Here is a 24668-nt window from a genome sequence, read left to right as displayed (position 1 = left end):
CCCACAAGCATCCTTGCGGCAGCTCATATTATATTGATATATGATATAAATAAAGTGGCTACCCTGTCCCCAAAGGGCTCACAATCTAAAAAGAAACCTAATACAGACACCAGCAACAGCCCACTGGAGGGATGCTGTGCTGGGGACGGATAGGACCAGTTGCTCTCCCCCTGCTGAATAAAGAGAACCGCCACTTTTAAAAGGTGCCTCTTTGCTCAGTTAGGAGGGGACTGGTAACTGAGTACCATGCCACTCTTACAATGGTTGTATGAAGTACAAAAGCCCCTGATATAGAATCACATGGGAAGTCAAGCAACATGTAAACAATACAGTGCAACTGTTCAACGTAGGAGTCTTTTTATTCATTTAATAAACTTACTGGATGCCCTTTGATGCAAAATATCCTTAAATCAAAAGAATTGGAGAGACCCTCAAAAGCAGCCTCAGCTGGCAAAGTTAGTTAGGAAGCACGCACCTGCTCTTTAGCCTCTTGCCAATGAAAAACATGGCGGCAGCCCCCACGTATTTGGCAAAGAAGCCTTCCAGGGCGCCAAACTTGCCCTCACGGACGATGTAATCGAAAGACGCCAGGGCCTCGCCAGGAGTACGGTAAACGTTGGGCGAGATGAGGTGGACCAGCCAGTCGTCTACCCACTTCCGCCATTTCATTTCTTCCCTGCAGAGAGGCCAGGAGATGGGTTGTTTTGTTAGTGGGGTGAACATCAGAAGAGCCCTGCTGGATCAGGCCCAAGGCCCTTCTAGTCCAGCATCCTGTTTCCCACAGTGGCCCACCAGATGCCTCTAAGAAGCCCACAGGCAAGAGCTAAGAGCATGCCCTCTCTCCTGCTGTTGCTCCCCTGCAACAGGTATTTAGAAGCATCTTGCCTCGGAGGTTGGCGGTGGCCCATAGCCACCAGACTAGTAGCCATTGATAGCCCTGTCCTTAAAGTGGAGACGATCCACTTTAAATGTTAAATCCTTCTTCCAATCCCGGGCTCACCTGAATACACAGCAACTTCTTCCTGTGTTAGTAGTCCTGTTTGTGCCTACAGAATGACACTGGGCCACTGACATGGCAATTAGAGGAAGCGATAGACAGACTATTTCTAAATACTGAGCACTCACAAAAACTACAGATGGCAAAATCAGAGAAGAGCACTGTTCCCTCTAAGGCGTGCACACGCTCACAAGTTTTGGGATGTCCGCTCAATCCATTTTAGATCCTGCTCAGTTTGAATCCGGAAGGCCCCACTCTGAATGTATGCGCGCACACACTGCCTTGATACTGCCGCCCAGAACAACACTCATTCCACACAGAGATGGGGGAAAGATTAGAGGGACCACTGGAGAAGATCATGCCTACTACAACAAATACAGATGCATCACCTAACGATGAATGGGTGCTCTTGCCTTCAGAGGAGAGCCAGTCTCAAGGGGAGGAGAGCTGGTCTTGTGGTAGCAACAAGCATGAATTGTCCTCTTTGCTAAGCAGGGTATGCCCTGGTTTATATTTGAATGGGAGACTACATGTGTGAGCACTGCAAGTTATTCCCCTTAGGGGATGGGGCCTCTCTGGGAAGAGCCTCTGCAGACATGCAGAAGGTTCCAAGTTCCCTCCCTGGCATCTTTAAGATAGGGCCAAGGGAGACTCCTGCCTGTAATCTTGGAGAAATCGCTGCCAGTCTGTGTAGACAATCCTGAGCTAGATGGACCACTGATTTGTCTGGTAGAAGGCGGCTTCCTACGTTCCTATCTATATTGATCAAATTTAAATGGGCCAGTCAGTGAAAACTCATACAGCGAGTTGAGATTTCTTGAATCAGAAGATACTCCTACACAAGCAATTAATTTATAAGGCGGGGAGCTGATCTTAAGCTTATGTGAAGTCACACACTCTCAGACCCAAAGCTGGGGGTGGGGCTGATGGTCCCACATTTAAAAAAAATTATAAAAATAATTTTTTAACAACTGAATATTGCTTGCACTTAGAACTGTTGGAGGGCCAGATAAGCTTCCTGCCTCCCCACTCAAAAGGGCAGCCCCTCTTAAACCTTTAGGCTGGCTAGGAGCCTGCAATCTCATCTGCAAGTTTTTCTCTCCCTCATATATACAGGAGCTCATTGGGATTATCCGCTGGTGAGTATTTTTTAATGTGGCATTAAAAAAAAAAAGGTCAACATCCAGGTGAGCTGCATCTCAGATGATGCTCTGCACAATGAAGGAAATGTCTGAACCAGCTCAGTTCCAACCCCTCGCACCAAGCAATACCTACACCCTTGATTCTTTGACGGGGTAAACACACATTGTCTCCTTTTCATCCAGCATAAGCCAGTATTTGTTGTTGTACTCTGTCACTTCCTTGCCCCGCTCATTTGTGGCTTTCATAGGAGGGTAATAGGACAAAATCTCTTCCAAACTCTTCCTACAGAAAAAGGAAACGAAGCCACAGTCAACACACACTTGGCCCTCTCCAGGGCATTAGACAGACACGGTTCGGGACAAACTCTGCCAAAGCGAGACAACGGGTAGATTCAGACAACCATCTAAACCAGGGGTTCTCAAACACGGGTCCCCAGATGTAGTTGGACTACAACTCCCATAATCCCCCAGCCACCATAAAGGATGGGCATTGAGTCCAACAACATCTGGGGACCCACGTTTGAGAATTCTAAATCGGATTTTAATTCAGGGGGTTCCCAACCTGTGGTACTCCACATGCACCTGATCTATAACTCCCAGCTACAATTTATTGTGGTTGGAGATGCTAGAAGATGAAAATCTGCCTGGTATTGAGGGAGGGCAACAAACAGCCTCCTGTAGGAGCAATTCCTTACCTGGAAATGAGATGTGTTTTAATTGCACTGATGATCACGGACGAGTCATTCAATTGCTGCAGAAAAGAAACACACACAGCACAATAACCAGGATTACAGCAAGCTTTCAAAAGCCATCAGGATCTATCCGGTGAGACGCTGAACCTAGCAAAAGCTATTCACATTATGCTGTACACATCTCTCAGTGTCTATAGGTATGTAAACATTTTTATGTGAGTGGCTGTGCATGTGTTCGCCTGAAGAGTCAACCTGGGGATTAGGCCCCTTGAAAATGCTGAATGTAACGTGAATAAATGTACACACGATACACACTACACGATACACACTACACGATACACACTACACGATACACACTACACGATACACACTACACGATACACACTACACGATACACACTACACGATACACACTACACGATACACACTACACGATACACACTACACGATACACACTACACGATACACACTACACGATACACACTACACGATACACACTACACGATACACAGAAACCCTATTCAGGTAGAGCATCTGCTTTGGATCCAGAAGGCCCCAGGTTCAATCCCTGGAAGCATCTGCAAGTAAGGCTGAGAGAGATTCCTGCCTGAAACCTTGGAGAGCTGCTGCCAGTCAGTGCAGACCATACCAAGCTAAATGAATCAATGGTCTGACCTGGAAAGAGACAGCTTCCAATGTTCCTAAGTTCCTAGCCCAACGTGACACTTCTAGAAAAGACACACCAAAAGGATTAAAGTTCTATATAGGTACAGCAACCAGACCTTTTACCTGATGCTGTGTTGGAGCACTTCACATGATCACTTGGGGATGGGGCCATAGCTCAGTATTCGAGCATCTGCTTTGCATGCAGAAGGCCCCAAGTTCAGTCCCTGGCAGCATCTCCAGGTAGGGCTGGGAGAGACTCCTGCTTGAAACCTCAGAGAAGCCACTGCTGGTCAATGCAGACCAGGTCTGCACAATTTCGGCCCTCCAGCTGTTCTTGGACTACAGTTCCCATAATTCCCAGCCACAATGGCCAATAGTCAGGAATTAGGGGAACTGTAGTCCAACAGCTGCAGGAGGACCTAAGTGGTGCAGCAGCCCTGGTGTAGGGGCAGCCCTTTGCACAGATGTGTCTCCTGGCCATGCATCCCACACAGATGGGCACCACTGCATTCAGCGCTCATCAGCAAAGGGCAGCACTGAATGCTGCATGATTTGGAGCTGTGGCAGATGGAAAACCGGGGTTCAGGAGGAGCTCGTGAGCCATACACAGAAATGATCTGCATGTACAAGCACAATCTGCATCTAAGTTACGACAGGTCAAGGATTCTAACAGAAAAACTGAGGACTGGCCAGCAGAGCTACACAAAGGCCTGATCATGCCATGTTCCCTCTGACAGGGATTCTCAGATGTTGTGGACTACAACTCCCAGAATCCCCATCTGCAATAGCTTTTGCTTGGGGAGTATGGGAGTTGTAGTCCACAGCACCTGGGAACTCGTTAGTGGGAACACTGATCAAGAGGCAGCCAACTTTGCTTGTATTTTACAGGGGAAGAACACAGAGGCAGAGAGAGAAGAGATTAGCACAAAAACAAATAATTTTTTTTATTCTATTTGCAATTATTACACAAATAGGAGTCAGAAGACCTTGCCAATCTATTGCAAGCCACCCAGAGATCTATCGGCAGATCCTGAAGAGTGTTTTCTGCAAGAGGGATTCCCAGATGCTGTTGACTACAACTCCCATAATCCTCAGCAAAAGGCCACTGCAGCCGGGGATACTGGGAGTTGTAGTCAACAACATCTGGGAATCTCTCTTGCAGGAAATACTGATCCTGAACTGCCTGCCCCACTACAGGTGACATCTATTTAAAACCCAAGGATCGAACCCGCTCTCCATCAACCCAGAAACTTACCAGAGTGCTGTCGGCATTGGCGAGAAGAATGGGCACTTTCCTGTAGGAGGAGAACTTAATTTCTTTCCTCATGACCGGGTTCACCTCCACGATTTCATAAAGTAGGCCGTGATAATCGAGGAAAGCCCGGACCTTACTGCAGAAGGGGCAGGTTTTGTATTGGTACAGGGTCAGTTGCAGGCTGTCTTCTGGGACCTGGAGGGAAGGAGAATGCCCAAAGTGTCACATCGTCAAATTAGCTAAAGAAACACATATATACCCAAAAGGAATATGAATGCGACAAATATTTATACACCATTTTTCAACAGAAGTTTCCAAAAGCGGTTTACATACAATGGCTTCCTGTCCCCAAAGGGCTCACAAGCTAAAAATCTGATTGTGGTTTTTAATCTGACAACTTGTTTGTTTGTTTGTTTATTTAATGTAGTTAACTTTATTACTTATATTGTATCTTGTGTCTATCTTATTGTTGTGAGCCGCCCCGAGCAGTAGTGCATACATATTTTAAATAATGAACAAGAACAAGACACTAGCAACAGCCACTGCAGGGATGCTGTGCTGGGGATGGATAGGGCCAGTTGCTCTCCCCCTGCTCAATAAAGAAAATTACCAAGGATGCCTCTTTGCTCAATGATCTGGGGAATTAATGTTAATATTTTAGCAACATTAATATCCCAGCTAAGATTTGAATTGAATTTAAGATTTCATGTTAATATCCCAGCTAAGATTTGAACAGAGCACTCTGCACCTGTCCATGTAGTCTTTTATTACGTGTGCCTTTTTGGTCTTGGGGAGATGTCTAAGAGCACACGATACAGCAATCTTGCCAAAATAAAAGCAAGTCTCTACCTGGGAACCATGGGAGAAAAGCCAGATATAAAACACAAACAATCACACTCCTTGTTCCAGAGAGGAAACAAAGTTTGATGTGGACTCCTGTGTGAAATGAAGGCAGAAGTCCTATGCATTCTTACTTGGGAGCAGGTTCCATTGTGCATCTCAGCTGCTGAACAGACATGCCCAGGACTGCATAGCACATTCCTGACAAGAGGGTTGGACCAGATGACCTCCCGGGTCCTACTAGGCCCGACAGCTGCTCCGCGATTCTTAAGCCACATGCATCCCCAACATGGGGTTCTGGAATGGCCCAGGGAACTCCTGGAGACTTTACTAGTGCCTTTTCCTCACCTTTTCGACCTCCTGCTCCGCAAGGTGTGCCTGGCTCTGGAAGTGATGCCTGACGGTCTGACAGAGGCCGAAGGTACCCCCAAGGGCAAAGGCAGCCCCCAGCAGCAGAGGACTGCCTTTCCGCGCCCAGCCACGCCTACAGGCGCCTGCTCCGCTGGAGGAGATGCAGCGGGCCCGGCTTCTAGCCTCCAGGAGCCCGGATAAGAGCAGCCGACCAGAGCCTGGCAGTTTCCACGCTGATCGCCCCAGGCACCTCCAGCCACTGCAAACCGTAGCCATCTTCGCTTTGGAAAAAAGCGATGCGGGCGGCGCCGTGAAGCAAAGAATCAATTTATTTAAAGCTCCAGCATCATCTCTCTGCGACAGACTTCCCGTTCCTGCTTTTAGGCTTTAGGTAGGTTTCCTGTTGTTTTAGAGTACAACTAAACCACAACTAAAACACATGCACGGCCCGATCCTATCCACATCGACTCGGAAGTAAGTTCCTGCTGAGCCCGATCGGATTGACTCCCGAGTAGACCTGCACAGCGGCGCGCGCCTGCTGCACAGCTACAACTACTGAGTTCAGTAGGGCTTCCTCTCCCAAGTGAATTGTGTGTCGGATTGCAGCTTTGCACGCGAGAGACTGTTCACACAAGACGAAGGCCACCGTCAGGCCAGGCTGGGATCCCGTGGGGGAATACACCCCACGGAAATCAATAGGGCTTACTTCCAAGACAAACTTGGTTGGGAGCAGTGTTCCCTGTAACAGGGCTTTCCAGATGTTGTTGACTACAACTCCCAGCATCCCCAGCTGCACTGGCTTTTGGCTGGGGGTTATGGGAGTTGTGGTCAACCACATCTGGATGGGAATCCCTGTTAGAGAGAGAGCCCTGCTTTGGTTGTAGCAGGCTCAGGCTATAAATCTCCCTGGCGTTTGCTTTTCCCAAGCAGAGACCTTCCAGCTTGGACTAATAACATCCCTTCCGGGAATTGGGAGGCTCGCGGGCGTCGTTTCAGAGGCAGAGGAATGTGTGCGTTTTCTTTTCAATATAATGCACAATTCCATGCCTTTCTGTATCTGCCGGAAAACAACAGCCCTACAACCATACACTTTAAGCAGCCGAAGGGGCGTGGCTTCTCATCAAAGCCGCTCGTGCTTTGGCAGTCTACCACCTCTATGATTTTGGAGGACAGGCTTTTTTGTATCCATGCAAAATGTCAATGCAATAAATTGACAGTTATTGCATTTTTTGTCAGTGCAACACAACGCAGTTCCGATTCATATACGGAGTGTAAGTGACGTTTACATATAGATAAAAAGCACAGATTTTCTGCTAAGGGACAGGAAGCATGGAAGGAGGGAAGGAAATAACTATGTGCATACAGATCTGTGCTCGCATGCACTCTACACAGATTTCACATGCCTTGAACGTAATGAATAGGCCTTGTGTGAATACCCAAAGCTGTCTTGCTTATCAGACCATAAAGCTGTCAGACCATAATTAACTTTTACTACATGTATTATTAAATGACTAAATCAAGCTCATCAAGGCTTTGACCATTGCTTTGGTTAATCAGGCCTCATAAAGTGGAATCTAGACCACGGAAGCTTATAATTTGACGAGTTTGTCTTTAGGGCAGGCTTAGGAGTTCAGCCTTAGTCTGATTTCCAGTTTATAATTCAACAGGGGTCAACGATAGTGGAGCTGGAGCGAGCTACTTGTCTGGGGGCGGGGGGAGCTTCCCCCTCTGGCATCGCGCATACAGAGTACACTCTGTACTGTAACTAAGACTAAATATGTGCACATGAAATAATGGCATATTCTTCTCCAGGTTGCCCCTGCTTCTGGATTCCTTCCCTCCCCCTTCCCCTGTTGTTTCCCTTGTGTCGATATGTAGACTGTAAAGCCCTCGGGGCAGAGAACTCTTCTGTTCTTGGAGTGTCACGCATATAAGGGGGAGCTACCTGCCCCAGGCAGCAAAATGTCATGGACAGCGCCTGCATCGGACCGCCTATTGCAGACAAAGGAAAGGAAAGGAAAGGAAAGACCCACCCCCCTGGCCTACACCGCTGCGCCGTTCGGCCTCCCTCACTGAATGGAAAGCGGCGATCTCGGGCTGGGCGTCGCGAGGGGGCGTGGCTCGCCCTTTGCAACCTTGCCGCGTTCCATCCGGGACGCAGCGGGGCGTGGCTTAGCCTCTGTGCAAAGCGGTCACCGCGCCCGGCTCAGCTGCAGGATGTCGGGGCCGAATGGGGAGCCGCATCTGCCGGTGGGGAGAGGCGAGGAGGACGATGACGGCTTCGGGGAAGCAGGTAGCCGGGAGGCTTCTTCGAGCGCCATTTCCTCCTCCTCCTCTCTCTCAGGGGGGCATGCTTGGTTACTCCACTCTTCCTGCGCACTGTACACGTGATGGCTGGAGGCTGTACGTGGGAATGCCTCCCCACCCGGTGAATGGTCGCCTTTGAGAAGAGGCGAGGATGGAGAGGAGGGCGTTATCGGCCTTTTCGCTCACCAAGACTTCTGGGCGGTGGCTTGGGTTTTCGAAGGCTGAGCGCCCGTGCGCCCGTACTCGGGAGTAAAGCCACTTGAAACGCAGGCTTGGCTCTCCCAGAAGTGGTTGACTCTGGCTGGGGGCTATAACGCTTGATCTGGGTTGGGGCTGTTGCTGTACCTCTTCAGGCTGCAGTGGGTGGGTGGGAGGGGAGGGCATTCAGTACACCCGATTGGGTGCCCCTTTTTCCTGCCAAAAAAAGGTTCCTGTCACTGTGCCTAGAACTGCAACGTGTTGAAGAGAAGGCTGAGCTCCAACCCTTTCTCCCGGACGTGGGGGCTTTCAGCGAACAGGGAGTTCCTCTGTTAAATCACCTGTATCTCCCACTTCTCTCCCTGCCTCTGATACAATTCAGATGCAGGTTAACTATCTCAGTGGGGGAAACCTACGAGAATCAGGCTGTCTATTTACTTTCACTATTACATCTGTTGATTGTAACTGGGTTTCTTGTTTAATCCCATACATTGAGGGAATTTAGGGTACCCTAGCTTTGTTGAATCCTGATAATCCTTGCAAGAATGGAAGATGAAACTTGATAAGGAGAGCCAGTGTGACACAGAGGTTACAGTGCTGGATTAGGACCAGAACAGACCTGGATTCAAATTCCCACTCAGACAAGAAGCTTCTGGGTGTTCTGGCTTTAGCCAGTTTATCTTTAGTCTAACCTGCTTCAAAGGGTGGTCAGGATGAAGAGGAATGGGACTATATGTACCAACCTGAACTCTTGGGAAGAATAAGAAAGGAGGGGGGAAACATGGTGCCTTTGTATTCTTTTCTTTCCCCCAATCTCCTTCTTCCTCTTTCAAAGTTGAGTCATACAACACCAAATGCAGCAGTTAGTAATCTCCTGGCTGACCTAGAATCCTAGGCCACAGTGGTTCTTCCAATTAGACACCCCCACCATGCTCCACCCCCATCTCTTAAGGCTGAGATAAAAGGCAAACTCTTGCCTGTGGGCTTCCCAGAGGCATCTGGTGGGCCACTATGTGAAACAGGATGCTAGACAAGATAGGCCTTGGGCTTGATCCAGCAGGGCTGTCCTTAGGTTCTTAGCTATTCAAAGTTTGGCCCAGTATTCCAGTTATGGGGTTTTCCCCGGTCTCTTGAGGCTGGGACGGAAGGTAAAATGTGCAAACGTTTGCAGACATATTTTTGCTCTTCTGTTCAACCAGAATATGCAGCCATCAATTCTATGCTAGACCAGATCAACTCCTGCTTGGATCACCTCGAGGAGAAGAACGACCACCTGCATGCCCGGCTGAAGGAACTGCTCGAGTCCAATCGGCAGACGCGCCTGGAGTTCCAGCAGCAGCTGAGCGAAGGAGAAGACCTGGAGGCAGATGAGCAGGGATCGGAGCCCGACACTTAATGGCTGCCTGCTTTCTGCTGGATAGAAGCAGGCACAGACAGCTGCGGCTTCCAATGGGGCCACCCTTGTCCATTGGTTTAATGTTAACCTTTGAAATAGAAAAGATCTTTCGGGGGGTGTATGTGTGTATGTAAAACATCCTTTCCTTACTTTCCTTTGGGGGCCATAACAGCTCTGTGTAAGATGAACTTGGGAAGAAGGGCTTCTTCTCGAGCTTGTGGGGAGCAAGGCATGGCAGGGGGTGGGGACGGGATAAATAGATTCCAATGCAAGTGTTATGTTTAACAATAGGTTGTGACTTTGTCACAAGAGAGTTGCTGGCCCTCAGTGGAGGAGCCTCTGCCTTGCACGCAGGAGGTCCCAGATTCAATCCCTGGCAGCATCTCCCAGTAGGGCTGGGAGAGACTCCTGCCTGCAACCTTGGAGAAGTTGCTGCCAGTCAGTGAGGACAATACTGAACTAGATGGACCAAGGGTCTGACTCAGTATAAGGTAGCTTCCTTGGAGAAGGGGCATCTTGTTTTGCATGCAGAAGGTCCCAAGTTCCCTCCCTGGCAGCATCTCCAAGTAGGGCTGGGAGAGACTCCTGCCTGAAACCTTGGAGAAGCTGCTGCCAATCAGTGTAGACACTACTGAACTAGATGGACCAATGGTCAAACTTAGTATAAGGCAACTTCCTGTGTTCCTATGGAAAAACTTGTTTCCAGACTTGCTGGTTCCTATTTCTCTGTCTACCAAGCTGTGGTTACATGATCAAATGGATTAAGAAGATAAGGGTTCTTGGTTTTTCAGGTTGTTGTTTCTTTGAACTCCACTCCATCCCTTAAGTGTGTGTGTGTTGTTGGCGGGTTGGAAATCAGTGGTTGGTGATGGTTCGGAGGGTGGCTTCATGCCCGTCCTTTGCATTGCTCCTTTAATTCTGGCCATACTAGTCCCATCCTCTTGTGAGCAGCTTTTAGAAATTGGGCCCTACATTGTGAGAATCTTGGTAGCTGCCAAACCCATTTGGTGATCAGGGCAGCCCTACAGAAAATTTGGCACCCAAATTGGAATTGGCCCACTACAGTCTTGGGATGTAGAAAAAGATGTGGCATTTAAGACCAGTCTATAATCTAAGGACACCTTGCGACTCCTGTGCTTGGCTGAGTAGGAGATGTTTTGAATGAAATGTAGGATCTTACACTCATGCCATTTATCTTTTAAAACAGGAGGAGTGACCTTGTCTTTCCAGCTGCTGTTGAACTGACTTCTTATAGACCAATTCGTGGAGGACAGGTCCATCAATGGCTACTAGTCTGGTGGCTATGGGCCACCGCTCCAGCCTCAGAGGCAAGATGCCTCTTGATACCAGTAGCAGGGGAGCAGCAGCAGGAGAGAGGGCATGCCTTCACCTCTTGCCGGTGGGCTTCCCAGAGGCATCTGGTGGGCCACTGTGTGGAACAGGATGCTGGACTAGATGGGCCTTCTTGGGCCTGATCCAGCAGGGCTGTTCTTATTCCCAGCCACAATTGATGGGAGTCCTAGTTCAACAACAGCTGGAGAGCCAAGGTTACCTACCGGTTTTAAAAGAACTTACCCTTCTCATTCCCAAATATGCAGCTGTTACTCAATCCCTGCTACGCACCAAGGCTGCTGTCCTGTAAACTTAGCTGGGAGTTAGCCTCCTTGAATACAAGATTTACTACTGTGTAAACATGCATAGGATTGGGTGCAAGCCTGTAAGGGTGCAAACATGTGTATGCTGTATTCTTTCCCCTAAAAATAAGTTGGCCATCAAGCAACGGCTGTTCCTTGCTTCCCTCTCTGAAAAGATTCTCCCTAGCTACCTGAATCTCTCCTGCACACACTCTCACTCATTCAGAGTGTGAACGTGTCCAACCTCTTATGTAACTGCAGGTTGGTACTGCACGACAAAATGATGGCGAGATCAAGAGTGCAGGCCACGGGGTATTAATAGAAATATCACAAGGTCAGTAAAATAAAATCAGTCCAGCCTCACTGCCTTTGGCACAATGGAGATCAGTAATGATACGCTTCGTCTGAACCAAGCTCCTTTGGAAAACAGAGCAGTTGAGGTAGATCTGAAGGTGCTTAAGAGTTGTGTGATCTGGCGTAGGAGCAAACAAGAGCATAGAAGAGAAGGAAGCAATAATTGGGTTGGGAGGGGTTGGATAGGGTATGATACAATTTGATCCTAATTGCCTGTAAATACTGCTGGATAATGTTCCCGTTGCGGAATAAAAATACAGCCACTCATTCTAGCTTCCAAGACTCATCTGCAGGGCTCAGGAAATCCACTAGTTTACTAGCCTGTGACGAGTGAAGAATGATGCCTGTCAGGTGAAAAAAAAATCCTGGCAAGTAATGTACCAACATGGCTCAAGGAACCAGCTGGTGAACCGAGCCAACATTTCTTGACCCCTGCGTATCTGAATCAAAAGGCTTGTTCTCTTGCTCCAAAGCAGAGTAGGAGCTTCGGGTCTCGTGAATGCTTCTTAAAAAATGGTGGTGTGTGCGGGCAAGCATTGAGGGAGGACAAGAAAGTGATTGTGTGCTAGCCGCTCTCTGGGCAGGACCTTGCAGAATGTGCTTTCCCTCTGCCCTTGATACAATTAGGTCCACAAGGTGGGCTGACTGCTACCCCGACTGTGACTAGCACAGGACTCTCCACCCGAAACCTATGTACGCGAGAAGCTTATCTGTTTACTAAAAAGCAAGACCCACTGAGTTCAATAGGAGAGGAGAATAGGGCTGACCCTTTCCCCCCCTAGAATCACCATAACCCCCCAATGTGTTTTACAAAGCAAGGATGCACACTCGGGATCCTCTCAATCGCCAAGACTTAGCTAATCTGTTAAGTGATTGAGAGTCTGCAGCCTTGCTTTAAAAACACAAGGCGTACTTTGCGGCTTCAATCAAGGTCCAGGATTCCTGGAGGAATCCCAGCAGGAGATCCACTAGAATCCAGGGCTGGATCATGGTCTACCTTGGGCTCACCTCTGCAATAGGACTTACTCCCTAGTAAAAGTGCTTCAGATTGTAGCCTTAGTTATCCTAATACCATAAGGCCGTCCGCACGATTATAATTGGGAGAGGACAATTTTCCTCTCCTATTTTGGGAGCTGTGCGGACTCCCGTTTTGCGACTGTATGTGGGGGCAGGGGGGAAGCAAGGTTGCAGAGAGGAGACGTGATCATTTGGGAGAGAGGGGCTGGATTGGATGGCCCTGCCCGACCCAGCTCTCGTACCCAGCACTTTACCATGGTCGGAGGAAATGCTGGCTAACCCAGATCCTATCTCCCAGAGGACGACTTCCTCCCATGCCTAACTTGCTTCTTCCCTCACACATCTTCACAAAACGCGAGTGTGCTCAGTTCCTGAACTAGGGTAGGACAAGCGTGAACTGTGTGGACTGCTTTAATCTCTTCAAACGGTGGCAAATGAATCTATGAACATTATCAACAGTGTTTGGTTTTACTGGAATGATCTTTTAATAGTTCTGTACAACTATGGACTGTATTTAGATCCACCCCGGATTTGTCATGGACTTCTCATCTCCTTTCATGTGAATTTGGTGTGTGTGTGGGGGGGGGGCGGTTTGTCTCCCTTCCCACATTAATTTTGCTGCAATTCTCCTTAACTCCAACTGTTTAAGTCCACTTGCGTGGATAATTGCTTGTGTTGACACCCAAGAGGACCTTCCATCGACTCACCTGTGATTCTCAGACAACAAAGGAGTCCCTGAAGCTCCTGATGATTTCCATGTGACATGTATACAAAACCTGCCTCGAGTCCATACAAGGACCATCTGACTGTTGTAACTTTTCTTTAATCACAATGGTCTTTTGATAGCACTCAGGAGACCTATTTATTGTCCAAGCATTCGTAATTTTTTCAGAGTTTCTAAAGAAGCAACTTTAATAAAACCAGAGTGATCATTCAACCAGTCTGGTGGGAAGTTCTGTCATATGGCAATCTGTTCTAATCCTGTTCTGCTGAGTGTGCACTGAACACATCTTCAGCTGTTTCAACGAACAAACAAACGCGATCTTAAGACGCAGGTGCTGCTGCTTGTTATTGTAACCGTCGGGAGTGTGGGATGGGGCTAGAAATAGCCATGGAGCAAACGCCAGTGAATATTGCCGCAGAGCTCCCTTCCGTTTCAGAGGGACAGTTTAAACAGGTCTTGTGGAAGCAAGTGTGAATTGTCCCCCTTGCTGAGCAGGATCTGCCCTGGTTTGCATATGAATAGGAGCCTGCCTGTGAGAGCACTGTCAGATCTTCCCCTTAGGGGATGGGGCTGCTCTGGGAAGAGCTCTTGCATTCAGAAGGGCCCAGATTCCCTCCCTGGCAGCATCTCCAAGATAGGGCTGGGAGAGACTCCTGCTTGTAACCTAGGAGAAGCCGCTGCCAGTCTGGGTAGACAGTACTGAGCTAGATGGACCAAGGGTCTGACTCGGTAGAAGGCCGCTTCCGAAACTGCTTGCCAAGATCCTGTGTATAACACATGAAAGCCAGGGGATTTCCCCCCCATTTTAATTTTTTTTAAAAGAATCAAAACAGCAAAATCCTAGCATACCTTTATCTCTAACAAGTAGAAGGGGGTGGAAGTGACCTTTCCCTAGAACTTTCACAAACAGGGTGTAGCTCATCTAACCCGACGCCTAGTTGACCGCCTGTGGCCAGGAGAGGCTTCTCCTTTGGGCAGGGAGGGAAACTCTGCCTCTTTTTCCAGGCCTTGACTGTCCAGGGCCTCTGCCCCAGGCTCTTCTTCATCCGCTGAGACTCTGCCTGTGATCCCTTCTTGCTTGGTTTCACTGGCGGCCTCCTCTTTCCGTGTGCACAGTCTGAACTCCTCTTCCATCGCAGCAGCATCTTTATGCAAGGAGCCATCCTCAAGCGTGGAGAAGCTGTTTTTCCCCTCTCCATCCTCGACAACCAGGGCGCCGCATATATCATCAGTTTCAACAGCTGCTTGGTTGCCAGCCTGGGCCAGAGAGACATCCTCCGCTTTGGGAGACCGACAAGCCTCTATTAACATCACTGCTGCTTCTCCTGCGCCGGCTATTGTGGTTTTATCCTCCGTCTTGGCAGCGGGAGGATTTTGCAGCTCACGCAGCTCCTGCTGTGGACACGAGGCCTCTGCAAGTGCAGCGGCAGCCTGGAACCTTGCGGCTTTGTACCTCTGCAAGCGGAAAACAATGCAGGGTTACTGGCAATTGGGGCTGAGAAGCAAGATAGGGTTCTGTCTTGAAAGGTTCTGGAACCAACTTGCACAAAGACAGTTGGGATCATGTGCCCGACAGGATCTACTCTACAGCCAGGGTTTGTTTGGGTATGCTGCAGTTCTGTGGTGTACCAAATCTAGAATTCCGCTTCCTGAGATGCATCTCTTTCTTCTTGAAAGTGTGTGGGCAATACAGTATCTCCTGAAGCCTCCAGGAACAAATGTTATTATTAATTACTTATTATTATTATTATTTATTTGCTGCTGAATCAGACTGCGCTGCGTAGCATGACTAGCAAAACCAGAAGGATTTAGGCCAGATAAAATAACTGCAGAATAGTGATGCACGTCTCTTCCAATGTGCATCGACAGGTTTGAGAATTCCGTTTTTCTTAATGCAGCACTTTAAATGTTAGGAACACTCAGTATACACAGCACTGCTATTCTGACCTATAATTCTTTTCCTTAAGGGTTGATGGTACAATCCACATTCCTCAAGCGTTGCCTCGTGGTAGTGAGCATGAATTGTCCCCTTTGCTAAACAAGATGTGCCTTGGTTTGCATTTGGATGGGGGGCTACATGTGGGTGCTGTAATAGATATCTCTTAGGGGGATGGGGCTGTAGCTCAGAGGAAGAGCATCTCTATGCTTGCATGGAGGAGGTCCCAGCTTCAATCCCTGGCAGCATCTCCAGGTAGGGCTGGGAGAGTCTCCCACCTAAATCCTTGCAAAGCCGCTACCAGTCAATGTAGACAACGCTGAGCTAGATGGACCAATGGTCTGACTCAGTATAAGGCAGCTTCCTATGAACTCATCATGACACTGAGCAGCCTAACCTACCTCATGGGTATGTTGTTGTGGCAGGGGAAATCATGTACCTTTTCCTGAACTCCTTTGAGGAAGGGGCGAGAGACAAATATAAACCGTAAAGAACTAGACTCCAATAGATAGGACGTGCGTAAGCAGAACAGAAGGAAGATAACGCCGCGACAGACGTGTCTAACATGGTTTGCTTTGGAGCACAATCCCAAGACTGGACAGAGAAGACATCACTGAAGGACATGAGCCACTGCAATAGCAACTGATCTACTGGGAAATAAGCATGGAGCACACACAAGATGGAAGTTGTTGGACAAAACCAGGAGCAGGCGTTGAGAAGGCAACTGAAGGGGGAGGAGCCACTGAAGGGCGTAGCAGACACGAGTGGTGGGGGGGGACAAAGGGGGGGGAAAGCCAGGCGGGAGGGTCTAACCTGAAAGTTCTCAAAATGCATCAGGGACTTGCAGTGCGCGAATCGGGTCGCGGAGTCGCTATGGTAGAATTTGTGACACAATCTGCAGAGGAAGCCTGCCACGGGGACCAGAAAATCCGGGCCTGTGAAACGAGGGAGGGGGAGGGAGGTCACAGATCACATTGAATGGAACGGAAAGAAAATCCAGGGCGGGGCAGGGGGGGCGGCGGCGACATAAAAGCCAAATAAATAAATAAATAAAGTGGAAACAATAGTATGTGGGCAAGAGAGGATTTTTTTGGGGGGGGAAGGTAAGTTTTAATTGATTGATTTTTTTTTTTTTAAAGAGCGCTTGCTGTATTGATCTGTTTGCCACAGCCTTGCTGCATAGAGCCAAGCAGCCATTGAGCAACTGGAATAAAAGAAGGGACAAGGCCAAAAAGAAAGAGATGTGCTTGAAAGGCGTACTATGGAAAACCGCATGGAGGAGACGTTGTATGTTGGAATGGAAGGCAAACCAAAAAGACAGACAGACAGAGAGGTGAGAAGGGGACAGAAACACAGAGACACACAAAAGAATGTACATGATATGGATTCTTTAGTCCTTCGCTTGGGATAGAGCCGGGAAGGATGTCATGAGAAGAAGCAACGGGGAAAGGAGAGGTCTCCAATGGTACCCGCAGAAGCCACAATTTTTTCTTCTCTACCCGGGCTCGGTTTATTTATGTTTAGCAACCGTTAAGAGACGGCAGAAGGACAGAGATGGAAATGGAGATCGCAAAAGAAACATTCCTCTGGAGCTGCCCTTAATACCCCTGAAAGGTATGAGCCAACCTGCAGAGCCCTGGGTGATCTGCCCGCTAATGCCCAATATGTAGGGACAAGCTGTGGTTAGGGAGGAGAAATGCACACTCTGTACATGCTTAGAGGGACACACCACTTGGCAAGTTCCAAGGCTCAACCCCAGGAATGGAAACCAGTGCTAGAGCAAAGCCCCTGTTGAGCTGGGCTAAAAAAATAAATCCACCCCACTCCCCAAAAGTGCTTCTCTTTATCTGAGCAGTCTGTCTAATCACACATCATTCTATGGAGCTCTCAAAAAACCACTTTAGGATCATTACTGCTTTCCCCTTGCTAGACTCACCCGAATTGCTGTTCAGGCAGTCAGAGGCACTGAACGCAGCAATTGGCAAGCATTTAAAAGGGATGCATCACAGATCCAGTCCATATGAATCATCATGAAATTGGAGACCTTCCTAGCTGAAAGCAGAACAAGCCAAATCCTGCACCAAAGAGCCTGTCCCTTACTGGACAGCAACACACAACAGGGCAAGAGATCACCATCTTGGGTCCCCAAATGGACCGCGATTCCCAGCATCCCCAGCCACAATGGCCAAAGGGTGAGAACCTCTGCAACAGGGAGAACAAAAAATAGCCTGCTGGTGCCCCATGGTTTGGATCTCTACCAAGTCGAGAGCTGGTCTTGTGGTAGCGAGCGTGAGCTGTCCCCTTGTCCACCTGCTAAATCAAAGAGCCATCAGCCCTTTCTTTGCAGCCACGTCAGCAAAGCAAGGCCTCCGGAAGGTGATCCGGGATTTGAGACCTGGGGAAGGGCAGTTCCGCAGCTCCAGCTTTCAAAACGGAATATAGCATTTGCCTGGTGGCTGGATTGGAACAAATATGGTCCATCTAGTCCAGCCCAGTCTAGCCTAAAGCCTTTAGACACTTATAGGACCTTCTACTGAGTCAGGCCCTTGGTCCATCTAGCTCAGTACTGCCTACACAGACTGGCAGCAGCTTCTCCAAGGTTGCAGGCTGGAGTCTCTCTCAGCCCTAGCTTAGAGATGCCAGGGAAGGAAGCTGGAACTTTCTGCATGCAGATGCTCTTTCCAGAGTGGCCCCATCCCCAGAGGGGAATATCTTACAGTGCTCACACATGTAGTCTCCCATTCAAATGCAAACCAAGGTGGACCCTGCTTAGCAAAGGGGTCAGTTCATGCTTGCTACCACAAGACCAGCTCTCCTCCCATCCAAGCAGTTTGTACCAATATTTCTTTATATGCTGCCCTTCATCCCAAGACGGCTAACAACAGGAGAAAAACAATTCTAAAAATAAAATAAAAACAGAATACATACAGCTAAAAGTTTAAAAAGAGCAAAGGACAGCTCATTGGCCAAAAGCCCAGATAAAAAGGGCGATCTTCAGATTCCTCCAAAAGGCTGGGAGAGAGGGAGCCATGCAGATCTCAATCACAAGCAAGTTTCATAGCCTGGGGGCTATCACTGAGAAGGTCCTGTCGTGCATGCTCAACAAACGGGACTCAGCAGGAGTTGGCACACAAAGCAGAGCCCTCCTAGCCGATTTAGTCGGGTGGGGAGATCCAGATGGGAGCAGAATACCTACATAATATCTCGTATTCAGAAGCATACTGTACCTGAATGTGGAGAGTCCATGTTTTAAAAACAAAGAAACCGAACTTTTAACATAGCTAGTAACCATTCACAGGGTTATCCTCCATGAATTTTCCATTCAATGAACCAAAGGTGGATTAGACAGCTGATGCCCACCCTTTTACTGAAGATAAGCTGGTAAGACAATCATCTTCTCTGATTCTCTTTGAAACAGCTGGTAAAGGTTGCTGGGCACCCCTTGTCACAGCGAGAGGGAGCAAGCAGTAAACCGGCAGTGGGTGGTGGGGGACCTTCAAGACTCAATTAGGCTCATTTGCTTACCGTAGATGGTATCTGGACAGTATTTCTCATTTCCTTCCACTTCTTCCAAGGAAGCCTCCTTGAACGCAACCTGCACAAGAAGGACAAGAAAAACAGTTAACTTCCAGGTTTTGGCTTGACTTCTATTCTTTATCCTTTCTCAAAAATCAATGGGGTCCCCAGTGGATTCTCATCCAAGGGGTGGAAGAAGTCCATGCTTGCTTAGCTTCAGCTGTTCTGCAGCTTCAGATGCTCCTAGACAATTCACTGCCTCCACCAACCCAATCGGCTTTCTCATTTCAAAATGAAACTCTTTGGGGGGGAACAGTGTGGTGTATTGGGCAGAGCGTTAGGGTTGGACATGGAGGAAGACTGTGGTTATGGCTGTGTGCCCCCAGGTTGCGGGGAGAGGAAATCACATTTTCCCCTCCATTCAAACTGCAAATGTAGACTTGATGGGGAAATGTGATTCTCCCTCTGATGCTCAGTGAGTCCTAACATAAGACTGACCTCACGGGATAAAGCCAAGCTCCACCTAGTCCAGATTTGATCTGATTTTTTAAATTTATTGTTAAATTTATATACCGCCTTTCATTAAAACAATCTCAAGGCAGTTAACAGCAGAATTTAAAAACAAGATTATAAAAATAACACAATGAAAATATTAAGCTAAAAATATAAAACAAATCTGATTAAAAAATTTGAAACACAAACATAAAAACAATTTTAAAAATACAGTACAAAGAGCAGCAGCAGAGGCAATCATATAAAAGCCTGGGTAAAAAGCCAAGATTTAACATGCTTTCTAAAAGCTGTGATGGATTTTGGTCAGATATCAGTGGGTAGCTCCTCTGTTATTTACCTCAGCAACTGCCAAACCAGAGACATGTTCTACCATATACAGCTCTTCCTTCCTCTGCTACCATGCACACAAAGATGTGCAGAGAAACACACAGCACTAGCGACTGTGACACAGACAGACAGCGGGCCTCCACTGAGGCAGGGATCTGGGAGGGACACAAATCTTGGAAGCTGCAAGGAAAAAGAGGGGCCAGGACCTTGGATAGCTCCAAGCAGGCATACAAGAGAGCCCAGGACAACAGCCATGAGATGTTGCTTCAGCAGATGCTGCTGGTTTTTGCAGCTGTTTCCCAGGTAAGAGTGGATTGGCCCCACTCTTTCCCTGGGGATGGTCTTGTTGCTTAGAGGGGCCTGGCCCAATTTCCTAATAACTGGCTCTGGCGGCATTGGGGAAGGGATCTACTTGGCAGTGTTCCCTATAACAGGGATTTCAAGATGTTGTGGACTGCAACTCCCAACACCACCAGCTGCAATGGCCTTTGGCTTGGGATGGCGGGTTGTTGATGTCCACAACATCTGGGAATTCCTATTAGAGGGAACATTGCTGGCAGGTCTTCTAGGAATTCTGCCAAGAAAGAAGATATAGCCAGGGACCTATCCTTTGGTTGTGGGCAGGGCATCTGTGCAAGGTTGCCTGGAGTCTGGGTCACAGAGCTTACCGGGGGGGTGGGGGGCAGGGGTGTTGATGCGGCACCAAAATAAAATGTGTGTGTGTGTGTGTTCCCAGAGATGCTGAGTGTATATTAATCAATTTTTTATTTCTCTCCCCCCCACCCGCCCTGCATTTTTCTTCACAGAGTCACCCCTCTGTCTCATTCCCTGAACTGTCTGCCTCATCAATTAATTGGGAGTCCCAGATTTGGGGTCAGGAGACATGGTAGGCTGTAGACCTCTAGCTTATTGATAAGACACATTGATCTGCTTCTCTCAACAAAACAGCCAAGGTGGCGTGTGATAGCTCAACAAGGTGCTTGAGTTATTCTGATCCAACCAGGCACATCCCATCCAGTGGTCCCTCTAATTTTTTTCCATCTCTGTGCGGAATGAGTTTTGTTCTGGGCGGCAGCATCAAGGCAGTGTGTGCGCACCTGCATTCAGAGTGGGGCCTAGTCATGTGCACGGACCAGTTCGGAGGCCATTCAAAAGGCCTCCAGACCGGTCCGGGCACGGGGTGGTTTTGGTTCGGGTGGGGGGGTTCCAATAAAAACAGGGGGGGCTCTACTCACCCCTTCCAGTAAAAAAACGTATTTCTTGTACTAATTGGGCGGCAGGGTGCCGCCCGCTTCAATCTCCTTGCGCGGGCTCCTCGTATCCATCGGGGCGGCAGGATCGCTCCAGTCCCTGCCGCCCCCTTCAAGTTAAGTCCCCCTCGGCTGGCGGCCGCCCCCTGAAGTTCCCCAGAGGTCCCCCGCCACCCCCTTCTTTCCAAAACTACCCCCATTACCAGAGGACGGCAGGAGAACTCCCTGCCGTCCCCTTCCCCCTTGCCGGCTGGGCTGCAAATGGCTTCTAGGAAGCCTTTCGCGCGCGGTGCGCGAAAGGCTTCCTAGAAGCCATTTGCAGCCCAGCCGGCAAGGGGGAAGGGGACGGCAGGGAGTTCTCCTGCCGTCCTCTGGTAATGGGGGTAGTTTTGGAAAGAAGGGGGTGGCGGGGGACCTCTGGGGAACTTCAGGGGGCGGCCGCCAGCCGAGGGGGACTTAACTTGAAGGGGGCGGCAGGGACTGGAGCGATCCTGCCGCCCCGATGGATACGAGGAGCCCGCGCAAGGAGATTGAAGCGGGCGGCACCCTGCCGCCCAATTAGTACAAGAAATACGTTTTTTTACTGGAAGGGGTGCGTAGAGCCCCCCCTGTTTTTATTGGAACCCCCCACCCCAGTGCCGGACCAGTTCCGTGCACACCCCTAGTGGGGCCTTCCGGATTCAACCTTAGCGGGATCGAAATTAACTGAGTGGACATCCAAAAACTTGTGAGCACTCACACATGCACATGCCTTAGAGAGAACAGTGACCCCATCCAACATCCTAAGTCCACCCTGGCCTTCTCCTCCCAACAGCACACATCTGCTTGACCACCTGCTCTTCACCACTTAGCTGCCCCACCTCAGAGTCTTCCTCCTCTCCAACTTCGTCGTCGTCTTCTTCCTCCTCTTCCTCCTCATCATCTTCAAAACACCCAACAGCGTCAACCGTGATAAGCTCCTCAGAGTCCTCTGGGCCACCTTGCTCCTTCTCGCCCAACCTCACCTGGGCAGACACAGCAAGGGAAGAGAGCAAAAGAGGGAAGGGGAGTCTGTCTGGAGAGCTCATTCCACACACACTGATCACCAAGAACTGCTTTGGGCTGTGACAGTCAAACCAGAGTGCAAGAGGCTCCTGCATCCTTCCCCTGCCACAGTTCCTGCCGAGTATCCAAAGGGACAACCCGTACAGTCCCTCACAGCAAAATGCACAAGCTCAGATGTCTCTCCGCAGAGAGGACAGAATTATTCACCCCTTGAACATTGCATAAGAAATGGGGGGAAATGTATGTACTTCATCCCTGAAACCGAGGCTAGATGCACCAGCAACTTGGCCTAGCCTGTGGGCAATGGCCAGGCAAGCCCCCTTTCCTTATTATCACTAAAAGAAATAGGCAAGGTCATAGGAAGCTGCCATATACTGAATCAGACCCTTGGTCCATCTAGCTCAGCATTGTCTACACAGACTGGCAGCAGCTTCTCCAAGGTTGCAGGCAGGAGTCTCTCTCAGCCCTACCTTGAAGATGCTGCCAGGGAGGGAACTTGGGACCTTCTGCATGCAAGCAGGCAGAAGCTCTTCCCAGAGTGAGCCCATCCCCTAAGGGGAATATCTTACAGGGCTCACACCTGTAGTCTCCCATTTAATCACAGACCAGGGTGGACCCTGCATGGCAAAGGGGACCATTCATGCTTGCGACCACAAGACCAGCTCTCCTCCCATAGACCACACCCAACTGCCAGCCAGGTTCCCAAACAAATCTTCAACTCCTTGCAGTCTCACCGAGCTGGCTTATCCCCAAAGGCATCGTGCAGAGCTTGGAGGAGACATCTCCAATCAATCTCTCAATCGCAATCGCAATCGCAATCTCAATCTCAATCTCAATCTCAATCTCAATCTCTCTCTCTCACACACACACACACACACACACACACACACACTATCGGCAGAGTTCTGCCCAGCACATCCACTCCCCATCCCCCCACCCTCGGTTCCTTGGCCCAATGCTGCCATTACCTCCTTGGCCTTCTGCTTGTGCTCCAGGGACTTCATGTGCTCCACAAACTTGCGCGGGGTCTTGAAGTGGCGGCTACACACAGTGCAAAAGGGGCGGAGGGAGCGTTTGGCCAGCTGGAGGGAGGGAGGGAGGGAGGGAGGGAGGGAGGGAGGGAGGGAGGGAGGGGGAAAGAGGCAAGAGATCATCACTTGACTGTCAGCCACAGCAAGTGTTCCTCTCCTCCCACCCCCACCCGCTGCCGCCCCGGTCTGTTTGGTATGACCCTGCTTCAGCCACTGGCTCTTTCTCACAGTCAGTGTAGCACAGCGATAAAGAGAACGATTTTTAAAAGCACAACAGTTAATTAGCAAGTTAGAAATGCTGTGCCAAGAAAAACTGAATCCTGTCACCTCTGGGAATAATGAAAACAAAGGAAAAAATGTGCAGAATTCTTTCTGCTTCTGCTAGTAGTGAGAAGGGGGCAAGAAACTATGGACTCTGAAGAATGACCCTCTAACCACAGAACTGTCATAAAAGTCGCCCTGCTGGACCAGGCACAAGCCCATGTAGTCCAACATCCTGTTTCTCACTGGCCCACCAGATGCCTCTGGGAAGCCCACAAGCAGGAGATGAAGGCATGCCCTCTCTCCTGCTGTTGCTCCCCTGCAACTGGGATTCAGAGGCATCCTACCTCCAAGGTTGGAGGTAGCCTATGGCCCTCAGAGACTAGTAGCCATTGGTAGACCTGACCTCCATGAATTGGTCTAAGCCCCTCTTAAAGCCACCCAAGCTGGTGTCCATCACCACATCTCTTGGCAGAGAATTCCGCAGATTAATTATGTGCAGTGTAGAGAAGAACTTCCTTTTATTGGTCCTAAATTTCCTGGCAATCAGTTTCATCGGATGACCCCTGGTTCTAGAGTTATGAGGGAGGGAGAAATTTTTTAGTTTCTGACTCACAGACCAGAGTTGCTGTTCCCATCAAACTTGAGTATTCCTTAGCTGCTCCCCGTATTTACAGGTATGCCTATCTTCTGTGCACTTCTGTGCTATTCGGTTTACTCTAAGGCAGCCAGAATGCCTCCTAGGGGGGATGCTAAAGAATCATTCAAGACTCTGGAGTAGGTCCACAGAGCAGCCATGCTGGGGGAAGAAAGGCAAGAGGCCCAAACCAAGATGTCTGCCACTGGAATGAGCTTTGGAAAGGATACTTTAGAACTAGTGTAGCAGGTCACTGCCCGGGATTACTACAACCCCAGAGAATATGAGCAATAAATAAATAAATAAAAATGCTAGAACAGATCTGAAGGAAAACAGCTATTCCAGAAATAGTTCTTGTGAGTATTATTATTATTTATTTGATTTCTATACTGCCCTTCCAAAAATGGCTCAGTGCAGTTTACACAGAGAAATAATAAACAAATAAAATGGATCCCTGTCCCCAAAGGGCTCACAGTCTAAAAGAAACATAAGATAGACACCAGTAACAGTCACTGGAGGTACTGCGTTGGGGGTGGATAGGGCCAGTTACTCTCCCCCTACTAAATAAAGAGAATCACCAC

General features: G+C 48.9%; 2 protein-coding genes across 12 annotated transcripts in view; one reads left to right on the top strand and one right to left on the bottom strand.

Annotated features, from left to right (window-relative positions):
- The window catches only part of CIZ1 (CDKN1A interacting zinc finger protein 1), a 156629-nt gene that overhangs the window by 4540 nt on the left and 127421 nt on the right, over positions 1-24668 (bottom strand). For 9 of the 11 annotated variants that reach the window (XM_053282420.1, XM_053282419.1, XM_053282425.1 and 6 more), the window contains 5 exons: positions 23127-23240; positions 21975-22118; positions 19034-19103; positions 16322-16443; positions 14342-15027 (listed from right to left, as the gene is read on the bottom strand). In XM_053282420.1, coding sequence (XP_053138395.1) covers positions 14491-15027; positions 16322-16443; positions 19034-19103; positions 21975-22118; positions 23127-23240 — 987 coding nt within the window. In that variant the 3' untranslated portion in view covers positions 14342-14490. Of the gene's footprint in view, positions 1-475; positions 677-2272; positions 2423-2834; positions 2891-4751; positions 4947-5939; positions 6327-14341; positions 15028-16321; positions 16444-19033; positions 19104-21974; positions 22119-23126; positions 23241-24668 lie in introns of those variants that run through there. The other 2 variants (XM_053282430.1, XM_053282429.1) reach the window with 2 other exon arrangements.
- BBLN (bublin coiled coil protein) lies at positions 8050-13785 on the top strand. The gene is made up of 2 exons (XM_053282438.1): positions 8050-8235; positions 9647-13785. Exons 1-2 carry the CDS (start codon positions 8160-8162, stop codon positions 9841-9843), a joined length of 273 nt encoding a protein of 90 aa, XP_053138413.1. The 5' UTR covers positions 8050-8159; the 3' UTR covers positions 9844-13785.

Source organism: Hemicordylus capensis, chromosome 17, assembly GCF_027244095.1.
Source record: "Hemicordylus capensis ecotype Gifberg chromosome 17, rHemCap1.1.pri, whole genome shotgun sequence".
NCBI classification, from domain to species: domain Eukaryota; kingdom Metazoa; phylum Chordata; class Lepidosauria; order Squamata; family Cordylidae; genus Hemicordylus; species Hemicordylus capensis.
Note: the sequence above shows the minus strand (reverse complement) of the source record. Positions and strands in the feature narration are given on the sequence as shown.

Bases quoted from the DNA above. Each gene is read 5' to 3' on its own strand.
- BBLN (XM_053282438.1), top strand. From the start codon at position 8,160: ATGTCGGGGCCGAATGGGGAGCCGCATCTGCCGGTGGGGAGAGGCGAG. The intron at 8,236-9,646 runs GTAGCCGGGAGG...CTGTTCAACCAG, and splicing joins TGACGGCTTCGGGGAAGCAG to AATATGCAGCCATCAATTCT.